The 19940-nt window shown below is 41.8% G+C and overlaps 1 protein-coding gene across 3 annotated transcripts; it reads right to left on the bottom strand.

The window, feature by feature from the left end:
- Positions 1–165: 165 nt before the first annotated feature.
- On the bottom strand, positions 166–19727 carry LOC118389910 (polymerase delta-interacting protein 2-like). 3 transcript variants are annotated; one of them, XM_035779882.2, is made up of 11 exons: positions 19317–19727; positions 9832–9907; positions 9490–9584; positions 9092–9194; positions 8454–8529; positions 8252–8359; positions 7976–8112; positions 7095–7121; positions 6540–6665; positions 6328–6407; positions 166–2362 (listed from the first exon to the last, which is right to left on the bottom strand). In XM_035779882.2, exons 1-11 carry the CDS (start codon positions 19484–19486, stop codon positions 2248–2250), a joined length of 1113 nt encoding a protein of 370 aa, XP_035635775.1. In that variant the 5' UTR covers positions 19487–19727; the 3' UTR covers positions 166–2247. The 3 variants fall into 3 exon arrangements, with proteins under 3 accessions (XP_035635775.1, XP_035635772.1, XP_035635776.1); XM_035779879.2 differs by lacking the exon at positions 166–2362 and adding an exon at positions 3075–5277 and having other exon boundaries at positions 19317–19719; XM_035779883.2 differs by lacking the exons at positions 166–2362; positions 19317–19727 and adding exons at positions 3075–5277; positions 18354–18574.
- Positions 19728–19940: the final 213 nt, after the last annotated feature.

Raw genomic sequence — 19940 nt, 5'->3', positions numbered from 1 at the left:
AGAGCTGGGGAGAGTCGTGCATCGTAATAATAACTTTTTAAAAATCAGCACTACATACAGTAAGTAGTGTTCTATTGCACTGTCTATGGCTGTTTGCAGTAACTTTGTTGTAATATCAGGCAGATGTGAAAGTTTCACTATTAAGAACTCCAGCTTTAATATCACTGAGCAAGAAATATATTTTTACTGTTAAAATACATGTTGGAGAGTATACTGCACAAGTAGTCACAGTGAGAGAGGCAGGTTACAGAGGTAAAGGAGGCCCACTGAAGGAACAGAAAAGAAATTGAAAGTGTGCTCATCTTGTCCAAAATTGTAGTTAGTGAAATAAAATAGTTGAAAAGCTAAAAAAAAAAAAAAAAAAAAAAGAATACATTTATCTAGCATATATGAAAGTTAACAGAGCTATGTAGAAGTGATTTGAGTGTTAAAACAAAAAAAGTGTGGAATTAATCTTTTAAATGAAAACCATAAATTCTAAACATCATTTAAAAAAGTGTGAGTAGTAACGTATAATAAGGTAAGCAACGACAGCGTCTTCAGAAAGTAGTCACAGCCCTTGACTTTCTCCACATTGTTTTACAGACTGAATTTTTGATAAAATTGAGATTGTGTCACTGACCTACACACAATGTCAAAGTGGAATTACATATTTTTTTTATGAAAAGCTGAAATGTCTTGAGTGAATAAGTATTCAACCCTTGTTATGTTATGCCTGCATAAGTTCAGGAGTAAAAATGTGCTTAATAAGTCACATGATAAGTTACAAGGCTCACTCTGTGCTTAACACAATTTTTATACTAAACAAAAATATAAATGCAACATGTAAAATTGTTGGTCCCATGTTTCATGAGCTGAAATAAAAGATCCCAGATAATTTCCATATGCAGAAAAAGCATCTCTCTCTCAAATGTCGTTTACATACCGGTTAGTGAGCCTTTCTCCGTTGCCAAGATAATCCATCCACCTGACTGGTGTTGCACATCAAGAAGCTGATTAAGCAGCATGATCATTACACAGGTGCACCTTGTGCTGGGGCCAATAACACACTAAAATGTGCAGTTGTCACCCAACACAATGCCACATCTGCAATTTGCATGCTGACAGCAAGAATATCCACCAGACCAGTTTCCAGAATTTCTCTACCATAAGCCACCTCCGTCATTTGAGAGAATTTGGCATTACGTCCAACTGGCCTCACAAACGCAGACCATGAATAACCACGCCTGCCCAGGACCTCCACATCCGGCTTCTTCACCAGCAGGATCATCTGAGACCTGCCACCCAGACAGCTGATGGAACTGTGGGTTTGCACAACCAATCTGTATTCCCAGTCATGTGAAATCCATAGATTAGGGCCTAATGCATTCATTTCAATTGACTGATTTCCTTTAAATTAACTGTCACTCAGTAAAATCTTTGAACAAATTTCAGTGTAAATGACTACCCCATCTCTGTACTGAGTGGCACAGCGGTTTAAGGCACTGCATCTCAGGGCAAGAGACGTCACTAGTCCCTGGTTCAAATCCAGGCTGTATCACAGCCGGCCGCGATTGGGTGTCCCATAGGGCGGTGCACAATTGGCCCAGCCTTCATCCGGGTTTGGCCGTCATTTTAAGTTTTAAACTGACTTGCCTAGTTAAATAAAGTCAAGGGGTGTGAATACTTTCTGAAGGCACCATGTGCACGTCGTCTTTGCTCCCTCACACTCGGCTGTATGTGCATCTTGCTAGCAGTCACTCAATTAGCAAGGGGCTGAACCTCATTGGCTAGAACTCAAATTGTTAGGGGGCTGGCCCACATGGGGGAAAATGTTTTTCTGAAAGATCAGCTCTTTCAAACTCAGGATTTCATGGCTAATTGAGGTAAGACAGTAATTTTGTGCATTGATTATACAGGGATGACCTACACATTGAGACATCTAGCCCAAAGTGTGAGGTACAAAATAATTAAAATACTTAGTCGCCAATGTGCCACCGCATGTCTTTAACAGCTTTACACAACCTCAGTGTGAGGTGTGTAACTTGTCTAATATCGGACCTCTGGCTGCATGCATAAAGGATTGCCTTAAAGGTGAAAGCATAAATAAAGTCCCTGAGGAGAAGAGATAAAATACAAATGTGGGGGGGGGGGGGACACTGAGCCTGGACCCATTTCCACCATAAAGAAGAGGAGCCAGTATTGGCAGCCTATGTAGCAGTCAGTCTCTCCCAGCAGACAGTCTCTCTCTCTCTTTCCCCCCCTCCCTCAGAAGAGGAAGGAGTAGGGGCTGTCCCTACGGCCGTGGCTCTCCAGTGAGAAGGAGGGGATGGCCACCTCGAACATGGCGCCGCCCTGAGCCCGTTGGCAAGTAAAAGTCCCCCTGCAGAAGGCGGAAAATACCAAATCAGCAGGCGCAGAAAAAAATATATATTTTCAAAAAACAATTAAATTCAACAAGGATATGGCGGAGCATTCTCTTTTGCCCACTCACTCAGGGGAAATGGCTTCAGTCCCTGTGCTATGAACATTTTTGCTGAGGTACTAGACCAAGGGTGGGTAACTCCAGTCCTCGAGGGCCTGATTGATGTCACTTTCCTCCATCGCTAGCAAACACAGCTGATTGCACATTTCATTCTAAACTGAAGATCATGATTAGGTGATTATTGGAGTCAGGTGTGTTAGCTGGGACAAAACTGACACCAATCAGGCCCTCTTGAGGACTGGAATTGCCCATCCCTGTACTAGACTGTAGTAGCCTGTACCACTGTTGCCGCTAGCCACAGAAATACAGTATCTAGCACAGCCACAGCATGCTGGCTAGTCTTTCAGACTTAGACAGTAAACATCTCACTGAAAAGCTAAAAGGGATCTATTCTGCCAGTACCAACAAAGCATGTTTCCATGTGTGAATCCTGAGTCAAAAATGCTGTTGATCATTCAACATAAAAATAATAATTATAAAGTTGAGTGTTATCAACTGTTTTGGCCACAGTGCCATCCTCACATCCCCGATTTGTGGTCCCAGTCCGCCCCTAATGCATGCAGATTAAAATGGGAGTACCCTTACATAGTGATAGACAAAACCATTTCAATGATTCACAGAAGCGTTTATTTAGGATTCCCAAACTGAAGTCCACAAATCCAGTCACTGATTCATTTAGCCAGTCACATTCACACAAATGTGACATTTCCATTCAAATGCATTGACTAATCAGTGTCACTTCAGCCACATTAATGCTATACAAAACTGATTCCGTCACATAAAATTTTTATATATACACACACACACTAAAGTATAAATTAACATTAAGAAATATACACGTGTGACCTCAGTTGTGATCACGGTGTGGCAGTGCCTTGCCTTTACTGGAGAAACAGGAAAGTGCCAAAAAGACAAGCATGAATACTTAAATCACCATGAAATTACTAGATATACAGTAACACATTGACAACAACTTCAAATGTCTGCCATTGATTGAACAATCTAGTAATTGAGCATCTATGATTAGTGACTGGCTATTTGATCAGCAGTGAATCAGCTGTGATCATATCATAGCAGCACAAATTAAAGCAGGAATCCTTAATAGTGAATCTGCCACGTTCATTTTAGATATTACAACAAAAAAGTTACTACAAATGAACAAACAGTTTGACGCACCTCACCTCCGTTTCATCAACAAAACAAAAAAAGGTGCTGGGGCAGACAGTGGGCTGTTACCCCTAATGCGGATTCCATCATTAAAAGGGGATGTACAATATTTTACAACTTAATGTTAGATCTTGAAAGTAGTCTCTGGCCCAGGAGAAACTATAATCCCTGGTTGAATTCTTTAAACAGACAACCCAAAAATGGAAGCGATAGGGTCATGCAGCATACTTTCAGGGTGAGGAACCATTTAACATTAAGTTGTAAAATACTGAACTTCCCCTTTAACAGCTCATGTGATAAACAAAGCAGCATGATTATAACTAGTAGCCATGTACTACGTCACAGCTTTGCTGCCTCTGTGTTAGAGGGTTGAGGTCCTGATAAGTACAGCACTGATAGGGAGTAGAAAACACAGATTATGTAGTCACCTCGGTTCTTTTTGGGAGTAGGTCTCTACTATGAGCGGTGTTTAGGAAGATGTTAAGCAACAGACTATTATAGGTGCTATGATGTTCAAATAAAACACTATACTTATGTTCCTCATTGCAAACAGTCAACTGCTCTTCATTTGTGTACACACACAGTATGTTGTTGACCGACAAAACATAATAGATAGAGTTTCATTCACAATGAGTGATACTTATTGATTCACTATGGCTTGGCGAGAAATGGGCTTAAAATGTCTGGGGAAACGTGTCAGAGCACAGACTCAAATAACATTTTCTTTTAAACTAACGTACCATTGGAAATGTAAAGAGATTATCCAAAAACAGAACGGGTCGCTCAGTAGGATACTGAATACCATATTTGTGTTCCTCTCAGCCTGAGCTTCTACTCGGTTTGTCCTTTTCACAGTCAAACCGGCACTGGCCTAGTTAAAAATAGTCTAACAGTATTAGGCCTAATGGTTTCAAGTGTCTAAAAGTCTTATCATTCTGGAATAGATGCAAAAGTCAGAATAGTCTGATGGTTTCCTTTCCTCATCCACTGCTGAGCCTGCCCTGCATAAGACTGGTGAAAAACAGGATGGCAGAAACCTAGCTCTTTAAGCCATAGGAGTTGTACTGAATTGGCAGGAGACTGGAGGAGAAAAGGAAGCAATTTAAGAGTATTGACTCGTCTGACTAAATGTTGGGTAGACTACTTTTCATTAGAGAACCACAGACTGCACCTGTCTTGACCACACTGCCATGTGCTACCAAAGCAAAGGTCACTATTGAAGTGCCACTGTAGATGTAGTGCAGACAAGATAGTCCCCGGGTATGTGCACAATGCTTAGCTCCACAGGGCTCTCTGCAAGGTTTGGCATAGTCGCATTCACACTTCCCAATGACTTAGTCTTGACATCGATCCAAGAGCCTAGTGCATTTGTGTGGGCAGGAGGGGCTACAGTTGTTGATTAGGTGGTACAGCCTATGTGGAGAAGAGAATGGGTGGTGAGCAGGACAGGGGCAGGCTTTGAAGAGGGTGATGTGAGTGGAGCAGTGGGGCACTTTGGAGGATGGCATGGCTCGACTCAGGCCAGTGAGGTGAAAGGGCCGGGCAGGAAGCCGTTGGGTGTATCGTCTTTCTTGCTTTCGAGGGAAAAGGGAGGGATGCGCACGTCGAAGAAGGTGCCGTTGGGCCTCTCGAGCCGATAGGAACCCCTGCAGGGGTCAAAAGACAACGACAGGCACCGTCAGAGTCCGAGCCCCTTCTGCCCTGCCCAGCCGCTGCCCAGTCCAGAGTCCTACAGTAGTACTGCTATGACTCATTTTTTACTACTAGCTTCCCAAGTATTCTACTTCAACTGCTCCTACAATTAGCCTACTTCAGCTTCTACTATGACTAGGGTCATTTTACTACTACTGTTTCCACTGACAATATCCATGCTTCTACAGTATGCTACACAAACATACCAATTTACTTACACACACACACACACACACACACACACACACACACACACACACACACACACACACACACACACACACACACACACACACACACACACACACACACACACACACAGTCCCCCTCATCAACTAATACAACAAACCTGGCACAGAGTGGGCAAACCTGGCCAAATTAGGTAAATAAATTGCCCGATATCACAAGTCAGAAAACTTGAGGAAGTTTGCAGAGCATATTAACCACAAACAAACTGTGTTTGTTCATTGGAGCTCAGACCCATACTTGAAATTCCATATTAGGATGATTGAAAAGAGAGATAGCTCTCTCACACACACACACACACACACACACACACACACAATGCAGTAGCCAATGTCAGTTTCCATAAAGGCAAGAGTCCGAACTACATGCTGCTAAAGCTCAACCATACTAGCCTCTACTAGGTTTGCAGAATTCGGGTAACTTTGGGGGAATCTGGCATTGCATAGTCCAGATAGGGTGAAAGTTGAGGTACTTTCAGTACATTTTTCTTCTGTTTGGCACCTAATGAACCATTTTACAATTCTGCGTGATGTTAGCTATATGGCACATATTGTCTAGTATGTTGATTAGGCTAGTATTCATATTAGGGTGGAAATAAACCCTGCCATCATAGTAGGTTACTTGGACCAGGAGGAACAAAACATGGTCACCACTTGTGTGACATTCTGCCATACGTGTTCTGCTGGTACAAAGTGTCTACTTTTTGACAATGGGCAGGTGTTTCACAGTGAGTGTGTGCGTTTCTTTGCAAGACTCACCACATGTGCCCGCTGGGTGCCTGCAGTGAGACGTGACTGCTGTACTGGAAGGCAGGCTGCTCTTCGGACAACACTGGCTCCTACACACAGTGAGGGGGTATCATTTGGTAGAAAAGTCTTCACCACACTTTTTTTGACCTTCTCCAATAGATTTTGAAAAGGAGAGGATGTGAGGAATCAGGAAAGATGAATTGAAAGCAGCAGAGACTCACCCGTCCCACCACTCCTCTGCCACGGACCGTCTCCAGGGTGCCTGAGAGGCTGAAGATCCTCCAGTGTCTCTCCCTTAGTTGCACCACCTCCTCCCCCATGTTCTCCAGACGGATACAGTACCGCCACTGACACACACACACACACAGAGCAGTGAGCCAACGGAAACCCATCTGGGTGCGTCTGAAATGCCACCCTATTTCCTATGTAGTGCACTACTTTTTACCAGGGCCCATGAGGTTCTGGTCAAAGTAGTGCACTCCAAAAAGAATAGCATGGCATTTTGGATGCACACTGACTACAGTAGTATGCAGGTACGTCGGCACAATCGGCGGTTTCTATGGGAATGGGAAGCTAGCTTGTATGGCTAAAATTGTAGCTAGATTGAGATTCTAGAAAATAATGACAGCAACACACAAATATCAGTTTTTAGCCTAAAGAACACCATGAAATGGACTGAAGTGAATATAATTGTTTCCTCATATCTGACAGTTTGCTAGCACACAGTAACAACAGCCGCTAGGCTACAGTCATCAGTGGCAGCTTCTTTGACTTACCCAATATACGTGGGAATTCTGGGCTTCCTGACAGAGAAAATGACATACATAATCAAAAGTACAAACAGGTTCTAATCATGACTGGAGCACATTCAGCAGGGCAGAGTTGTGGAACCAGATAGAAATACAGTGAGCTCTAAAAGTATTGGGACAGTTACACGTTGTTTTGACTGTACGCCAAATTATACAATGACGTCGAGGTTAAAGTGCAGACTGTCAGCCTTAATTTGGGGGTATTTTCATCCATATCGGGTGAACAGTTAAGAAATTACAGGCCTTTTTGTACATGGTCTTTCTCACTCATCATTCATTCAGTAGTATTCGTAATCATGGTAGCATATAAATATTGTATTCTTATTTACAATAAAGGTGGCTCCAAAATGACAATGTTATGTACCATTAACTTCTATTGGGAACAAAATAATCTGAAACACCCAAAATAAACCAATGCAGCCAACAAGTTTGTAGAGTCACAAGCTTGATGTAATCAAGGAATATGGGACCAAATACTAAACTTGTTACTACTTTAATACACACAAGTGAATTTGTTCCAATTAATTTGTTCCCCTAAAATGGGGGCACTATGTACAAAAATAGTTGTAATTTCTAAACAGTTGACCTGATATGGATTAAAATACCCTAAAAAGTATTCACTTTAATCTCATAGTCATCACATCATTTCAAATTCAAAGTGCTGGAGAAGAGCCAAAACAAAAAATTAACTGTCCCAATACTTTTGGAGCTCACTGTATGTTATGTAGAACAACATGCCTCTGACATCTAGAAAGGGAATCACGTCAGCTCTATTCATTAAATTTCTTCCACAAAACATGTCCCTGATTCTTTATTCCCTTAGAGAAGTGGTGTGGTGTGGGGCGTACCCTCATGCCCATGTAGAAGGGAATAACAGTAACGCGGATGTTCTCAGTGGTCTCGCGGTGCACGTCCGACAGCTCCAGCCACGGGTGGTTCTTCTCCTGCCACGCCTGCAGCGTGTCCCGTGGTATGAATGGGGGAACTGGAGAACGTGTCACAGCGCAACAGTCACATTTGAAATTTTGGGATTTACCTGCCAACAAGTTCTCATTCATACATACGCATTACGTTTACTGGCTAACTGACTGAATACACTCAAAAAGCCTTTTGGTTTGTAGTACCTTTGGAGGCATTGAACTGGAGGAAACGCTCAAACAGCTCATGCTGAATGGGGACCTGGTCTGTGGAGTTGTAGGGCAGGATGTCTTCATGACTCACATAGTCCAGCCCTGAGAGAGTGAGAACGAGAGTTAGCTCAGTGCATTAATTCCTTTGTGCAACAGTAACTATGTATTAGCAACACTTAAAATACATCTGACTCACCTGGAATGGCATAAAGCGCCCTGCTGTCATCGTGATTGGCCAGAAACGTCACCGCCTCAGTCTGTGATCTTTGAGACTGACCGACACAGACCATTTATAAGGAGACAATTAGGGTTGCAAAATCAGAAGAACCAGGGTTTGTGGAAAACCTAGGAGTTTTGGGAAAGTTACCATAATTTTGCTGTGTGTGATATAGACAATAGTGATGTGGGGAATCTCGTCACATCTCAATATTATTTTGCTATGAAATTGATTTGAGATTCCAAGTATCGATAAGAGAAAAAAAATATAGGTAGTATTGTTTGCACTAGTCAGGTGTACCTGGGCCAAAATGAAAGTATTTTTAAAAATTATATAGCTTGTTCTCTAGCTCTTTAAATAGTAAGCAAACGTGTTTACAGCACTTTAATTTACCCGACTGATAAAAACTTGTTTTCTCATGCTCCCTCGTCTCTCTGCAGCGGACATGTAGTGAGCAATATGTTTGGAACACCAAATCAAAATATTGAGTCACAATACATATAGAACGATAATATCACATCATGAGGTCCCTGGCAATTCCCAGCCCAAACAGACAATGCAGAACCAAGTCAGAGTACCAGTGTAGGTAGTTGACAGCCTTTTGGTCAGATACTCACAATGTGGGGACAGTCCCTGGTGTCTATCAGAACCTGATAGTATGTGTGAGTTTTCCCTTTCACCTCTTTGGACCGGTGTGCCCCAGGGGGTTCCGTAGGCTTGCTGGGGGCAGAAAGCAAGCAGAGGAAAGGTGTCAATGAAGAATAACCAATCAACGAGAGCTAGACCACTTCCAAACAAAAACATAACTCCAATCCATTTCCATTACAAACTGCCTGTGACATGTTTGGTTCTTATGGCTACATCGGATATAGCACCCTACTCATTATATAGGTCTAGTGGACTACAAAAGTAGTGCTCTATATAGGGAATAGGGTGGTATTCCAGACAGTGGAAAGCACGCTAAGCAGACAGGTGTTGCGGAGACATGGGTGACCGTGTGAGGTGGTGTCATCACCTCTCCGTCGCAGGAATGACGTCGCGGTCATAGAGGCGGGCGTGCCAGGGGAAGAGCACGATCCCTCTGTAGCCAAACACACTGTGCAAGAATAACTGGGGAGAGAGGCAGACAAACTTAAGGCTGTGTGTGGAATAGCTTGGCAGTGAGTATAACAGTTGATTAAATAGAAAACCCTGCCAGGTTGGCACAGTATTTTGCTTATCATAAAAATTGAATTAGCTATATAATTTGTAATTGTATTGCTATGGTCCTAAGGCAGATCCCTGGGGAACCCCCATGTAAAATTGTTAGTCTCTAATGTGGAGTGAAATATGGAGTTGTGGTTGGAGACCCTTTCACCTGTCCTGTTTCATATTTCCCCTGCTGTTTGGGAGCCTCAAACACTCCTACTGTCTCCAGCACCTTCCCCTCTGGCCTGTAGGACAAAGCAAATCAAGACATTAGGAGAAGAACAAGTTAAGACAGACACTGACTTGTGTCATGACTTGTCCTTCCAAAGTTATCCATGTAACTCCCTCAGCCAATTAGTGATCAAGTTGTTGACAGTGTCTTAATTGCAGGCGTGATTTGTTCATTGCATAGGGGATCATGACACTAAAACCAACAGACATTGTCACACTATCATATACCTAGTTGGACCAGTGGAGAACAATAAAATAAGTAGACTCAAGTAGGGCTGAGGCAGACATTACATTTTGTCAGCCGGTTATTGTCATGCAAAAAGACTGCCAGTCTCACCGTAATTGACCGTTAATTAACACATTTAGCATCTCCAGGAATACTCGCTGCATATAGTATAATAAATCAATTTGATATACTCATTACAAATCCATTATTTTAGTCAGGTCTGTGTTTAATGCAGGCCCTTGAACTGTAATGCAGGCCCTGAAATCTTCATCCCTAACTACAACATTTTCAGACAAGATAGAACAGCCAAATTGAGCATTGTTGCAATCTACTGCAGAGATAGCCTGCAGAGTTCTGTCCTATTATCCAGGTATGTACCCAAACAATTTGAACTTCTACTTTTAAAAATCCATCGCTCTAAAAAAGAAGTCTGCTAAAGACCCCCCTCTGCCCCCAGCTGTGCTCTGGACACCATATGTGAACTGATTGCCTCCCCATCTATCTTCAGAGCTCGTGCTGCTAGGCGACCTAAACTGGAACATGCTTAACCTTAAGGTATAGAGGGCAGCATTTTCACTTTTGGATAAATAGCGTGCCCAATTTCAACTTCCTGCTACTCATGCCAGGAATATAAGATATGCATATTATTAGTAGATGTGGATAGAAAACCGAAGGTTTCTAAAGCGGTTTGAATCATGTCTGTGAGTATAACAGAATTTATGTAGCAGGCAAAACCCAGAGGACTAACTGTTCAGATTTTTTTTTTTGCCTCTGACTGCTCCCTCAGTTGTCTTTGCCAAGGGATATTTGATAGGAACTATTTTTCAGTTCCTACCACTTCCACTGGATGTCACCAGTCTTTGGAATTTGGTTGAGGTTATTCATTTGTGCAACGAAGAAGAAGCACATCCTGGAACAACGTTACACTATTGAGAGTTGCGCAAGACGTAAAAAGGAGCATGGTTTGTTTACTTGCTGTTTTGAATACAGAATGCCCCATCTACAATTTGATCGATTATTAATGTTTAAAAATACATAAACAGAATTAATAAAAAAAATAAGGACCAATTGTGATGTTTATGGGATATATTGGAATGCCAACAAAAGAAGCTCGTCAAAGGTAATGCATGTTTTATATTTTATTTCAGCGTTTTGTGTTGCGCCTGCAGGTTTGAAATATGCTTCCCTCTTTATTGACATTGTGCCATCATCAGATAATAGCTTCTTAATGCTTTCTCCGAAAAGCTGTTTAAAATCTGACATGTTGGCTGGATTCACAACGTTGTGTAGCTTTAATTGAGTATCTTACATGTGTGAATTAATGAATGTTTGATTTTATATCATTATTTGAATTTGCGTCGCTGCATTTTTCCCAAGTGGGATGCAAGCGTCCCATGCAATACCATAAATTAACACCCCAGCCATCCTACAATCTAAGCTTGATGCCCTCAATCTCACACAAATTATCAATGAACCTACCAGGTACCACCCCAAAGCCGTAAACACGGTATCATCCTAACCAACTTGCCCTCTAAATTCACCTCTACTGTTTTCAACCAAGATCTCAGCGATCACTTCCTCATTGCCTGCATCCGTAATGGGTCATCGGTCAAACGACCTCCACTCATCACTGTCAAACGCTCCCTGAAACACTTCAGCGAGCAGGCCTTTCTAATCGACCTGGCCGGGGTATCCTGGAAGGATATTGATCTCATCCCGTCAGTAGAGGATGCCTGGATATTTTTTTTAAATACCTTCCTCGCCATCTTAAATAAGCATGCCCCATTCAAGAAATGTAGAACCAGGAACAGATTTTTCCCTTAGTTCTCTCCAGACCTGACTGCCCTTAACCAACAAAAACATTCTATGGCGTTCCGCATTACCATCGAACAGCCCCCGTGACATGCAGCTTTTCAGGGAAGCTAGAAACCAATATACACAGGCAGTTAGAAAAGCCAATGCTAGTTTATCAAGCAGAAATGTGCTTCCTGCAACAAACTCAAAAGTCCTGGGACACTGTAAAGTCAATGGAGAATAAGAACACCTCCCAGCTTCCAGTTCTCTGCTGCCAATGACTGGAACGAACTGCAAAAATCTCTGAAACTGGAAACACTTATCTCCCTCACTAGCTTTAAGCACCAGCTGTGAGAGCAGCTCACAGGCTACTGCACCTGTACATAGCCCATCTATAATTTAGCCCAAACAACTACCTCTCCACCTACTGTATTTATTTTGCACCCCATTATCTCTCTACTTTGCACATTCTTCCACTGCAAATCTACCATTCCAGTGTTTTACTTGCTATATTGTATTTAATTCGCCACCATGCCCTTTTTTTTTGCCTTTACCTACCTTATCTCACCTCATTTGCTCACATTGTATATAGACTTGTTTTTCTATTGTATGTTTGTTTTTACTCCGTGTAACTCTGTGTTGTTGTATGTGTCGAACTGCTTTGCTTTATCTTGGCCAGGTCGCAATTGTAAATGAGAACTTGTTCTCAACTTGCCTACCTGGTAAAATAAAGGTGAAATAAAAATGTAAAAAACACCACACCTGTCAAGTGGATGTTTGTATTGGCAAAGGAGAAATGCTCACTGACAGGGATGCAGACACATTTCAGAGATCTTTAATTTCAGCCCATGAAACCAACACTTTACATGTTGCGTTTATATTTGTGTTCTGAGTGGTTACGTAAACCTGAAGACTAAAGGTGACTAGAGATGGTATGTGTGTGTATTGCTGCCCTGACACAATGATCCAAGAAAAAAAAAAACTGCTTGCTTTCAAGGTACTGGCATTGGTCCAAAGAAGCTCACACCTTATTGCATTGACAAGGTTACTGGTGTGGCCTAACTTTTGGGCTCCCATCAACAGTGGAAAACTGTAATAGTGTGTCAATCATTGTCTCATTTCATCAGTGTTGCCTAAACTTTCTATCTACCGGACTTGCACATACACCTAGTGAACAAAACATTAGGAACTCCTTCCTAATATTGAGTTGCACCCCCTTTTGCCCTCAGAACAGCCACAATTCATCGGGGCATGGTCTCTACAAGGTGTCGAAAGCATTCCACAGGGATGCTTACCCATGTTGACTCCAATGCTTCCAGTGGTGTTGTTGGCTGGTTGTCCTTTAGGTGGTGGACCATTCATGAGACACACGGGAAACTGTTGAGCGTGAAAAACCCGGCAGCAACGCAGTTCTTAACACAAACCTGTGCTCCTGGCACCTACTACCATACCACGTTCAAAAAGGCACGTCTTGCCCATTCACCCTTCGAATGGCACACAAACACAGTCCATGTCGCAAGGCTGAAAAATCCTTCATCTGCGCTGATTGAAGTGGATTTAACAAGTGACATCAATAAGGGATCATAGCTTCCACCTGGTCAGTCTCATGGAAAGAGCAGGTGTTCCTGATGTTTTGTACACTCATGGCTTTGGAACGCGTCTTTGCGTGTCAAAAAAGACATGTCAAATAACACTGACTAGGTATCCCCCTTTCCCTTTGACGTGTCAAATAAGCTTGTTGACCAATCAGGACCTGAATATGACTGCACATCAATTTAATGCGTTCATACATTTTTTACATATTTATTACACCATCACTCATATTTCATGTCACAACGATACGTATGCTATGATGCTGGTATTGCTGTTTTGCGCATCTACAGTGCTGGTCATAAAAAAAGCTAGCTAGCTGTTCCGTTACAAATGTTCTTCCCCAAAAACAAAGCAAAATGACTAACTATGCAGATAGTTGTCATCGAGTAAAATAAACCTAATTCACAAGACAGTTCTTATTTGAAGAATGGTGGTTGGACCCATCTAATGTGAAGCTAGCTACATTAAGGATTAGCCACAATAGTGGACTTTGCAGTTAGCCTTCAAAATAAAAGTATGTAATTAACAGTGATGCAAATGAACACAAATCGTAGAATGCCATAATTGAATAGATGTAGCACACAGTGGATTACCCAGTAGACCTGGTTTATACTAGAGGTCGACCGATTAAATAGGGCCGATTTCAAGTTTTCATAACAATCGGAAATCGAGTATTTTTGGGTGCCGATTTCCCTTTTTTCATACCTTTATTGAACTAGGCAAGTCAGTTAAGAACACATTCTTATTTTCAATGACAGCCTAGAAACGGTGGGGTTAACTGCCTTGTTCAGGTGCAGAACTACAGATTTTCACCTTGTCAGCTCAGGGGTTCCAATCTTGCAACCGTACAGTTAACTAGTCCAACGCTCTAACCATTGCACTCCACGAATAGCCTGCCTGTTACGCGAATGCAGTAGAAGCCAAGGTAAATTGCTAGCTAGCATTAAACTTCTCATAAAAAACAATCATAATCACTAGTTATAACTACTAATCCAGTTTAGCAGGCAATATTAACCAGGTGAAATGTAATTTCTCTTGCGTTCATTGCACGCAGAGTCAGGGTATATGCAACAGTTTGGGCTGCCTGGCTCATTGCAAACTAATTTTCCAAAATTTTACGCAATTATGACATAACATTGAAGGTTGTGCAATGTAACAAGAATATTTAGACTTAGGGATGCCACCCGTTAGATAAAATACCAAACAGTTCCGTAATTTACTAAAATAAACGTTTTGTTTTTGAAATGATAGTTTCCGGATTCGACCATATTAAATCACCAAAGTTTCGTATTTTTGTGCTTATTATATTATAAAGACTATGATTTGATATAGCAGTCTGGCTGAGCGGTGGTAGGCAGCAGCAGGCTCGTAAGCATTCATTCAAACAGCACTTTCGTGCTATTGAGGAGCCAACATGTTTGTCGAGTAAAGAATGGATTCCAATAGACTTTTTCACAAAATAAACTCGCTCTACAGTTCATGTTTGACAAGCAGCGCTCACCCACCACCATTAATGTGTTCACGGCAGCGATTTCAGCTTGTCATGAGGGTTTGGCAGAGACACCGTCTTGTCACCCTCTAGTGAAACGGTTTCTATTGAAAACGCAGCGACTTAGGCCAATGCCTAGAGCCATGCTGCCCCAGTGGGATTTAACTTTGGTACTCGAGGCGCTCTGCGAGACGCCGTTCGAGCCACAATCAAATCCCCCTAAAGAAGTTTAATTATAACCTCTTTGGCGCAGGCGTGCCGCTAGCGACCCACCTCGACAACATCCGGTGAAATTGCAGAGCGCCAAATTCAAACGACAGAAATAGTAATAAACATTCATGAAAATTCAAGTGTTATACATCGGTTAAAATATGAACTTGTTAATCCAGCCGCTTTGTCAGATTTCAAAAAGGCTTTATGGCGAAAGCATAACATGCGATTATTTGAGGACAGTGCCCCGTTTACAAAAGCATACAAACATTTTCCAACCAAGCAGAGCTGTCATGAAAGTCAGAAATAGCAATAAAATAAATCACTTACCTTTGAAGATCATTTGGTTGCAATCACAAGGGTCCCAGGAACATAAATTGTCCTTTTGTTCAATAAAGTCCTTCTTTATATCCCCAAAACTCAGTTTTGTTGGCGCGTTTTGTTCAGTAATCCACTGGCTCAAAGGCGATCAAAACATGCAGACAAATACACCCTAATAGTACCGGTAAAGTGCATTGAAACATGTCAAAAAGATGTTTATAACTAATCCTCAAAGTGTCAATTATCTAAATAATCAATCATATTTAAACCGGACAGAGTATTCAAAAGAAAGGAAAAAGAACGAAGGGCGCGCACAGTGACGCAATCCAGTACGGCATGCTTCCCCAGTCCCCTAACCAAAAGGTATTTTTCTATGTCGTTTTTCAGAAAACAAGCCTGAAACCATGTCTAAAGACGGTTGACATCTAGTGGAAGCCATAGGAACTGCAATCTGGGCCCTTACCAATTACAATGGAAAAACCACTCACGTCAAAAAAAATCCACTTCCTGGATGGATTGTCCTCGGGTTTTCGCCTGCCATATCAGTACTGTTATATTCACAGACATTATTTTAACAGTTCAGAAACTTCAGAGTATTTTCTATCCAATGTTACCAAGTACATGCATATCCTAGCTTTTGGGCCTGAGTAACAGGCAAGTTACTTTGGGCAAAAGTTACGACGGCACTGTTGCTTGCTTTGACTACGGCCAAGCGCATCAGTGATTTGTGTGCTCTTTTGACGAGACCCGACTGCCTTGCCATTAATGGTGATCTGAACAGAGCAGTGTTACGTCCTAATCCGGCATTAATGCCGAAGGTTATCAAGAGCTCATATAGGTCAAGGACCGTTAAGCTGTGGGCCTTCTCCTCCTCCACACAGAGCAGAGAGAGAGGCTTCGCCTGTGCCCGGTGCGCACCATGGCGTGCTAAGTGCAGAGCACGGCGATGATTAGGTCGACGCCTCAGCTGTTTGGGTGTCACGGTGCTAGTACACTTGGTAGACCGCTGTCTCATTGGCTTTGCGAAGGCATTGAGACGGCTTATGAGGTGGCAAGGTGGCCATTGCCTCAGGGCATAAGAGCCCACTCCACCCGTGTAGTAGCAGCGTCTACCGTCCTTTTCAGAGGAACACAGGTAGAGGATATTTGTGCAGCGACGTCGTGGTCATCATCGTCTCCCTTTATCAAATTCTACCTGTTAGACATGTCGTCTAGCTCTTTGTCTACTCAGCGTTGCTGAAGGGAGATCTTGATATAAGGATGCAGGGCTATTGGGCGGGGTTCCCATTAGGTCTGCTCTTTTTTCAAGGAGAGAGACGTTTGACATGACCTCTGTTTGACACTGTCAGTACAGTAGGGAATGTCTTGACTGCCCACCAGTGTATCACTGTGTTGGGGCTGCGTGATGAGGGAAATAGTACTGTAACTAGTGTTACTTTACTATTAGACCGGTCACTAAATTTGATGGAATATTGAGGTATCAACTATCTGCCGAGTCAGATTAGTATGACCTATTTTCTAACGTCTGCCCACAAATCATTCGCTTTGCCTATGGATTGAGTGTGGCGGGTTACACTGAGAAATCAGTGAGTAGGTCTTCTAAATTGGTTCAGCCTGCACTCAGCATTGCTGATGGGAAGGCTAGAACTAAGGTGAGAAACGCAGGACCAATGGACAGTTTCCATCAGGTCCGCTTTTTCCTATTAAAATGACTACATGACGTGACACCTGGGGTAGTACAGTAGAGTCAAATGTTACATCCGGCCCACAAGTCTATGACTGTGTTGTGGCGGCTGGATTAGAGATTAGTACTGTAATACTAGTTACAGAACTATTAGACCAATCGTAATCCCAACCCTATAAAAAAGGTATATCAAAGGTCCTTACACCTTGAACACACCGACAGTCATTGCGCAAAATGGTACACAACATAATGTGGATGTGTGTGCAACAGAAGTTCACCATTCACCTCCTGCTACCATTTCTGTCAAGCAGTCTATGCAAACAATTTGATGCATATTAGTATACCATATACAGGGGTATTTGGAAAAATCCACGGGATGGTTTTTCAATACTGTCAAAATTATTTGAAGTTAACAAATTTGAATATTTTTTAGCTACTTTTTAATTTATTACCTGCAGTCAACGTTAGGAGATAAAGCAGATTGCGTTCTTCATTTCACTTGTCACATTATGAAGCTTACCATAGTTCCCCAGAACAGTTGAGCCAGACACGTGCTTGTTTGTAAATAGCAAAAAGAGTCCATAGCGTTCTATATTATGGATCGGGAATCTGTTGTGCGACGCACATGAGGTGATGGAAGTTACACTTGTATGCAATCCACTACTTACTACATGTTAGCCATCAGATATCTTATAACTGCTTTCTGACAGAAGTCAAAGAGCTCTGGATGAGTTCTGTACAGTTGCCATTTTTCCATGCTTAGTACAAGTATCCCTCTGCTCCATGTACATATGTTGCTCTTCCTTCAGAAAAGCATGTACCACAACTTCTCATTTACACAATTTCCCTCATTCACATTTTCTTGTAAATGTCCACACTGGTTGAAAATTACATTTGGTAGCTACTAGTTATGCTTGTATAACTTTATGAGCTGGATTTGCCTGCCTTTGTAATTCGTTTGTTCGTTTTCATTTGTTTCCAGCATTAGTTTGTGCTAATTTTGTTAGCATTCTGGTACTTGAGGCCCAATACGCTTTTCTTGAGTTTTTAGTTTTTTTATGTTGACATTGGCAGACATTTGTATTTGAATCAGGAAAGTTTCCTTTCACGACCTCCACAAACCAGAATGTTGAATACACTTACATTTTTACCGGTTTTTGGTCCTTTTGGCAGGAGCCATGAGACAATATATCCACAGAGAAGTATATGTAGCCTAGTGGTTAGAGCGTTGGACCAGTAACCAAAATGTTGCTAGATCAAACCCATGAGCTGACAAGGTAAAAATCTGTCGTTCTGCCCCTGAACAAGGCAGTTAACCCACTGTTCCGCCATTCTAAATAAGAATTTATTCTTAACCGACATGCCTAGTTAAATAAAAAGGTAAAATTATACAATAAAAAGGCGCCGGTAGTGCATTCCGATTATTATCACCTGACTCATGCAAAGAACCATAAACCGTGCACGAGCTCGGCAAGTATGCGGACAAGTCCTGAATTTATTTATTTTCTTCGTCCTCACATACTTCAGGTGATAGAAATCTGAAAACACAACCAGCGCTTTGAAACGTAATTATACTTTATTGTGGATATAGTGTCTCACATTTTTTACAACCAAAAGGGCGGACAACCGATAAAGTACATTAAAATATAATTGTATTTAACATGCTGCTTGTAGAGGTCGTGAGTGGACACCTTCCTGATTCACACGTTAATTTCTACCCGAAGTAGAATCCAATGCCACGCAACGTCGGGTTTCCAGTATTGTAATTAACGAAGTTAATATTATTATGATACAAAGAGGATGCAATGACAGTAATTGGGAACTTGACGTGCAGTAGATTCTGTAGTTAAAACAACCTGCGTTCGTTAACCAGCTAACTAGTTAACCTACCGATCTAACGTTAGCTAACTAAAAACAAGTAACTAGTTAGCTAACAATGTTATTAATGAAAGGGTACTATAACCAGCTTTTGGTGGTTTTGTTTTAGCACAGACGCAGGACAGTAACAACTGTTACAGCTAACTGCTAGTCGGTCAGGCTAAATTAGTTAGCTAACAAACGTGAGCAACCAGCCGTAGCGAGTTAGCTAGCTAATATCTAACTTACCTTGACGACATCAACCGTTTCTGTTGGACGTTGAACAAGCTACATGATAAACGCGTCATATTCGGAGTTTGTCTACTGTTTAAATCGACATTTAGTACACTGATGGCGTGTTTTCTATTATATTTATTAACCGTGGACAACAAGGTCCGACGAATGACACAGGCCGCCATCTTTGTTTAGATTAGCATTTGCATTGCCCTGGACACCACACGCGCCTACACAGTATTTTTGGTTTGTAGCATTCTTCTTCTTCGATGGTATATTGGCGATCTCTCAATTTAATGTGCATTCCGCCACTTACTGTACAGGATCGAAACAGGATTACCAAAAATATAACAAAACAACTACAAAAAAACGAAATCAAACAACTTTTCTGAAAAATACATTCTAAAATAAAACGGGCTCAAGGGGCACCTGAGTCTGTGTCTTCCAGCTCCAGTGCCCCTTGCAAGTCGCAAAAACCTTTCTGCCGCAGCCACAATAATATCCAGTTTCTTAGATTTCTGCCATACAGTTTATAACTGTGGCAATGAACGCCACAAAATCCATCTTTTGCCTGGCATCAAACACATTTATTTACATTTATTTAAGTAGGCATGTCAGTTAAGAACACATTCTTATTTT

Source organism: Oncorhynchus keta, chromosome 11, assembly GCF_023373465.1.
Source record: "Oncorhynchus keta strain PuntledgeMale-10-30-2019 chromosome 11, Oket_V2, whole genome shotgun sequence".
Classification (NCBI taxonomy): Eukaryota; Metazoa; Chordata; class Actinopteri; order Salmoniformes; family Salmonidae; genus Oncorhynchus; species Oncorhynchus keta.
The sequence above is the reverse complement of the archived record's forward strand: the minus strand, read 5'-3'. Positions and strand labels throughout refer to the sequence as shown.

Bases quoted from the DNA above. Each gene is read 5' to 3' on its own strand.
- LOC118389910 (XM_035779879.2), bottom strand. From the start codon at position 19,486: ATGGCGGCCTGTGTCATTCGTCGGACCTTGTTGTCCACGGTTAATAAA. The intron at 9,195-9,489 runs GTGATGACACCA...TTCTGCCCCCAG, and splicing joins GTCATTCCTGCGACGGAGAG to CAAGCCTACGGAACCCCCTG. The intron at 8,530-9,091 runs GTGAGTATCTGA...TGTGTCGGTCAG, and splicing joins CCAGGGACTGTCCCCACATT to TCTCAAAGATCACAGACTGA.